We start from the raw sequence: 6,346 nt of genomic DNA, 5'->3' as shown, positions 1-6,346 counted from the left end.
AAAAATTTACTCAAAAAAAAAACATTAGTTATAACATTAAAAATCATAAAAATTTGAATAATTATTGGAAAATAATCCATTTCAATCAAAAACATTTTTTTCTAATGTTTGCCTTCAATTTTCTTCAAAAACTAGTTACAATTAACAATAGGAACATTTTCCTCGGTCTTAAAGATAAACTTTAGCAATAATAATTTCTGAACTTCAAGTAACTAGTGTAAATCCTTAGAGTAAATAAGAAAAAAAGAGAATTCAAGCCTAATTTTTCTAGTATTACTTTATTATTTCAAAATAAAATTCTTTCGCCCAACAACAAAATGCCAATTATAATGCAAAACTTATAAACTTTCTAGATAATTTAAGCTTGTACATTTAACATCTAAAAAAATATAAAAATATATGATTATCATAAACAGTAATTAAAATCTCGAAAAGTTCAAATCATTTTACTCTGTCGAATTTCGAATTCTCGATTGATCTTGATCATGAACTTTCAACACTATCTTCCACTTTGGGCTCTGAATTTTCGTTACTTGATTTTGGTTCCGAATTCTCTTCTATTTTTGCTTTCCTTCCAAAATTCTCTATTTTCGGTATCAATTCCAAATCTAGATTTTCAGTGCTTGCTTCATCTTCCGATTTTAAATGTTCACTTCCTGCGGGACTAGATTGTGGAAACAATGTAAAAAACATTGCAACAAATTGATTTGTAACCTCATATATCTCCGTTTCATAATCCCTACTAGAAATAACTGCCCTATATTCATTTAATTTCAAGCAATTAGAATCAACAGGAAGGCCAAAAGATGCCTCCAACTTTTTGCAATCCATCAGAGCCTTAAGATAAGTTTTCGCTGTCATCACAAAAGGCACCGAAATTTTGGTCAAGGTCAGAATCGTATCCTTCCACGTATCCTCCATTATTCCATAATCGCTCTCATGAATATGGAGATTAAACCCAATGACGAAGTTCGGGACTGTAAAAGATTCATTATTAAAGAACTCATTATATCTCCCAGTAAAACCTCCAACTTCTAACTTCTTTCCTCTCTTTGAACAAACTTCGCAAATATCAATTTCCAATAATTGTAATTCGGAAACTTCTGGCCCCACGAAAATAACCTGCAGATTCTTCAAAAGTGGGATAAAATGCAGCAATATCTCCCAGTATCCACCTTCCGATTTTTCGTCATCAGTTGCTCCAATCACGTGAATCACCATCGATTTAAATGAACAGTTGCACTTTTTCAAAACATTGAACAAAGTCAGAGGTCGTGAGAAAATTTCAGCGTAGAGCAGTTCCCTTAAAGGAATTTTTTCCGGATGATTTTCCTCACTTACTTTTTTATTCCCAAGTTTAATACAAGTCTCTGTGAATGCATTCATCGATTTTGGAAAATTCTCACCCTCATTTATTACTGATATCGTTTTGAATGTCTCTTTTCTCGTGGAAGCGAGCATGATTTCCGCAGCTGCAATTGGTGCTGGTGATCGCCTCACATCCAGAAATTGAATATTGCACTGGAGTGTGGTATAGAGTCGTGCGCAATGTTTTTTATGTTCAAGAACATCCCAGTGATCATTGCAGAAGCTAAGTGCACATTTGCAGGTTTTCAAAGAAATTGCATCGCTCTTGTGACAAATAAAACAGGCTTTCGGAAAGAGGAACATCTCCTTTTCATAGTCCACCAGTGTTCTGCCGAGTTTCGTTTGTGCTTCTAAAAGAAGATTGATCTTGGCTTGAAGCCAGTTTTGATTATCTGATTTTTCCGCTTTTTCAAAAAGATTAGAAGAACCGGATTCATCTAGCATATTGCAAATTACTTTACATAATTCCTTGTGATGAGGCCAATGTTCCCTTTGGTGATCTTTGTCGCAGTATATAATCATTTTACATTTTTTGCAAGGCACATACTTATGATTGGCATGAAGATCAAGGATAGAATGACATACTTGGCAACAATTCACGGAAAAGAAGCTTCGAGATCGGTTCACGTTTTGTTTTGGAAATAATACAACATCCTTGCTTAACAGATCCGCTTCGCATCTGGCACAGTTAGAATTTTTTGAGTTGACGGTACGACAAGATACTCCACAGCGGTTGCAATTTCCTGGTTCACAGGTGTGGACGACTTTGAAGATTAACATTCGATCATTTTCCCTGTAAGACAATCACTTTTTTATAATCTACAGTTCCAACTACAATAATACCAATAATACTAAGTGGAATTCTACTGAAATTGAAATATTAAAAATTTAAATATTTGAAAATTCAACAATAAAATGTTCAGTAATGTCAGGTAAAGGATTAATTTTTAAAAGTTAAATAAATTAGAATCTGAAGAACCAAAAATGAAAGTATATCCACACGAGAATCATTAAAAATTAGCTTTTGAAGCCGTTTGTCAAAAAGGAGTGCCCTAAGTAGTGTTTTTGTTAAAAGTGAATTAAACTAAATACGAAAAATGGAGTATTATATGTCCTCTAATAAATTATATAAAATAAAGAGTATATGCATGAGCTATAATTAATTTTAAAACTGATTACAAAGCATCATGATGGTCGGAAAGGGATCTAAGTAATTTTTTAACTTGTTCAGTTTTTTCTAAATTATTTAGTTTTTTTTTAAATTATTTACTTCCAAGGAAACAAAAATCGATTAACTGGCGTTTGAATGAGTTTTTATGACTTCTGAATTGCGTATCTGTTAGTGGAATTCTAGATTGCCACCTATTGGTTAGGCTGACTTTTAAATCAGAACATGAGTTTTTTAATGAGCAACGTTTTTTTTTCTTCGACCCATTCAGCAGCTATTATGAATGGGTATTATCTAATTCAGGAACAATAGTTCCGATAGAAAATAAGTTCGTAATCCTGCCGGAAAAAAGGAAAGAATCGGATAGGCCGCTTCGGAAATATTCAGAAAGGTTTCGGAAAGAATTCGGAAAGGGTTCGGAAAGAGTTCGGAAAGAGAATCGGAAAGGGCTATGTCGAGCTGTCTGCTGTTCTTTCAGAATCTTTCAGAATTGATCAAAAAGTGTCCCAGTGGTATCTTTCATTTGCAGAATTAAAGAATGAAAATACAATCGGATGGCCACATTTTTAATTGGTCACCTGTGTGCGGTGCTTTAAATATGTCATTCCACATGCGTCAACATGCTGAGTGAATAGAGTTTAATAAGATTGACAAACCTAAAATAATTCCTGTGAGCATTCTACGATTCATTAAGGGGGGCGACTCATGTAACGGCTTCAAAAAGTCGATTATTTTTTTGCTTAAATGGAAGCTAGTCGTCCTAAAAACATGCTGTGAAAGTCTCAGAGTCGCAACTGCCTTCTTTAACCTCTAAAAGGCTAGCCTGCCGATGCTGCCTTTTTTTCAACATGTAAATCTTTAAACGCGTTTTTCTCGGTTTCATATTTTTCAAAACTGCCCGCAAGATAACTCAAAATGTATTTGACCGATTGAGTTCTCCTTGCGTACACATATAGTTGAAATAATTTTCTTCTGTGTGAACCTCTCTGAACTGAAAATTTTTTTTTAACAAATACTTTTTAAACAATTTCATGCAAATTTCTGGGTGAAAATCAAACTTTTTTTTAAACGGACGCCATTTTGTCAAAAATGATGATTTTTGTACTTTTTTAGGTTCACATAGAAACTATAAGTATAAAATTAAAGAAACTATTATGCTTTTTCTTTTAAGACGAATCTGTGAAAAGTTAGAGTGAGGACATTTTTGCATCCCCCGGCTGAACATGTTCGACATCTGCCCTTATAATAAAAAATTTAATGCATATTTATGGCTGAAAAAATTTTATTAGTTAGTTCAAAAGTGCCTTAATAAACCATACATAGCAATTTTCAACAAGCGTGAATCTGCCAATTATAGCTTACCTCAGGCTGTAGTCAACTAAGTAAACTATGCAGATTAAAATTTTAAAGAATTGTTTCGAATAAAAAGTATGAAGTAATAAATTTAAATAGGACAATGCAGATTAATCAAAAAATAAATAAATTCAAATTAAATAATATTGTAATATATTATAATTGATGCGACAATTTATTTACAAATTCAATGGTTATTTAGAACAGTGTTTTCAATAGATTATCCTGTACAGGAATTATGAAATTTACACTGAATTTAGCGCCAGTGACATTCAACTTATTCAGTACAATGGCTGCAGTAAATGTGAAGATTCATATAAACTACAGATTGTAACATATTCATTTTTCACTTTCAGTGATGAGTTTTTATAAACGTAAATTAAAAGAAAAAATTGAGCTTTTGATGTGTAAAATATATAAACACATTTTGAACATTCTGATGTTGTGTGATGCAAACATGTGGAAAAAAATGTTCAACAAAATCAATTAAAATGCCTGAAAATAAAGAGACTGTAAATAAAAGTAGACTACAGGTATGTCAGGATAATCTTAAGAGTTGCCCATTGAACTATTTTCTAATAAATAATTTAATATATTTTAATTAAATATCGTTTCTCTAACGGTTAATGCTGATTCATAATCGTTACTAAATGGGTCTGAGAAAAAATTACGTGGCCGATTAAAAAAGTCGGTTTTTTATTCAAAACTCACTCTAACCTACGGGCGACTATCTGGAATTCCAGTGACAGATACGCAATTCAGAAGACATCAAAACCCATTCAATTGCAAGTGAATGGATTTTTGTTTCCTGGTTAGAAAGGAAAAATTATTCATTCAATAAATTTCGAAATTTAATAATTTTATTAATGAAATAATTTCTTTAAAATTATAACTGTTTAATATATTTGACAGTAATTTAGTGCAAAATTTTTGAACGAATGAATTATTTTTAAACTTTGTTTAAACAATTGTTTTGTTTGTTTAAATTATTATTATTAACTTTCTTAAATAATAATATGCCAAAACAAAATAATATATTATTATTAATAATTAAGAATTTCTGAAAACATCTGACAAGAATAAATGGGACATTTCTGATAAGATCCGATAGAACAATAGTGGGACACTTCTGATAAGTTCTGATGGAATTATATTGTGAAAAATTTTCGGAAAGAAACTGAAGAATTCGGATGCAGATTTCGGAAAGATTCTGATAAAATCTAAAAATAATATTTTACCGACTTTTTCATAATCTATCAGAAATTTCCTTTCAGAATCTTTCCGATTTCTTGGGCATGGATACATAGTCTACTTTTATTTATAGACTATTTATTTCCAGGCGTTTTAATTCACTTTGTTAAACATTTATTTACATATTTCACACATTAAAAAATGAATTTTTTCTTATAATTTACGTTTATAACATCTCGTTATCACTAAAAGTGAAAAATGAATAAGTTACAATCTTTAGGTTATCAAACTTCACATTCACCTTATATAGTATCAATCTAAAATTCACAATAACTATCACTCACGTTTTATTTTATGGAAATTAGCTTTGCAAAAAATTCTGTTATTGAAATCCTAAACATTTGGCTGTTTGAGATAAAAATAGAGATGAGCGGATTGCGAAGTATGTTTCTGGCAAGTGCGTTCCTTGCAGCCATTAGCATATGCACTGAATAAAGTGAATGGCACTGACGATTTAAGTGTAAATCTCATCGTTTCTGAACAGGATGATTGATTGGAATTATTATAAAAAGAAAATTTCAACTTCATAATTATTGAATTCAGAAATAAATTGCTATATCAATAATAATATATTTTACAACATTATTTAATTTGAATTTCCTTAATTTTTTAAATCTGCATTCCCCTTTTCAAATTTCGTACTTCACACTTCTCATTCGAAACAATTAATTCTTTAAAATTGTAATCTGCATATTTCACTCAGTTTAACAGCGAGAATCGTTTTCTCGATGTTGCTGGCAGGGAGCTTCGCGCGATTGGCTCGCGCTCGCCTTGTATAAGTTTACAAGCCTGGAACGAACATCGAAGCCGTACGTGCGCTGTCGGTTAAGGGAGAATGCGAGAGAGAGAACTTCTTAATTACACGATTTTGGTTTGAAATTAAATTTGAAGCACAACAATATTGTATATTTCAATATAAAAGTATTGATATCCAAATGTTTATAATTCAAACTATATTTGGAAGCGGATACTGAAGGATAGCACAGGCCAACAATTCTCAGAACCAGAGACCAGACCTACTATACACGAAGGTTTTTGCTGCGCTGAATCTGAATCTGACCTCAGAAAAATTCCATCACCCTCAGTTTTCGAGATATTCTAACTTTTTTGATAAGATTTTTCATAGCCGAGATATGGCGGATTCAAATATGAAAAATTTCACCCCCAAGCCCGGTAACTTTCGAGCCCTAACACTTCAAAATGGCG

At 31.7% G+C, this 6,346-nt stretch overlaps 1 protein-coding gene across 1 annotated transcript in view; it reads right to left on the bottom strand.

Annotated features, from left to right (window-relative positions):
* Positions 1-259: 259 nt before the first annotated feature.
* Positions 260-6,346, bottom strand: part of LOC117171754 — a 64,431-nt gene continuing 58,344 nt past the window's right edge. The window contains exon 5 of the mRNA XM_033359358.1: positions 260-2,161. Within this exon, the coding sequence (XP_033215249.1) occupies positions 484-2,161 (1,678 nt within the window). The 3' untranslated portion in view covers positions 260-483. The remainder of the gene's footprint in view (positions 2,162-6,346) is intronic.

The sequence above is a fragment of the Belonocnema kinseyi genome, chromosome 1 (assembly GCF_010883055.1).
Source record: "Belonocnema kinseyi isolate 2016_QV_RU_SX_M_011 chromosome 1, B_treatae_v1, whole genome shotgun sequence".
Taxonomy (NCBI): Eukaryota; Metazoa; Arthropoda; class Insecta; order Hymenoptera; family Cynipidae; genus Belonocnema; species Belonocnema kinseyi.
Note: the sequence above shows the minus strand (reverse complement) of the source record. Positions and strands in the feature narration are given on the sequence as shown.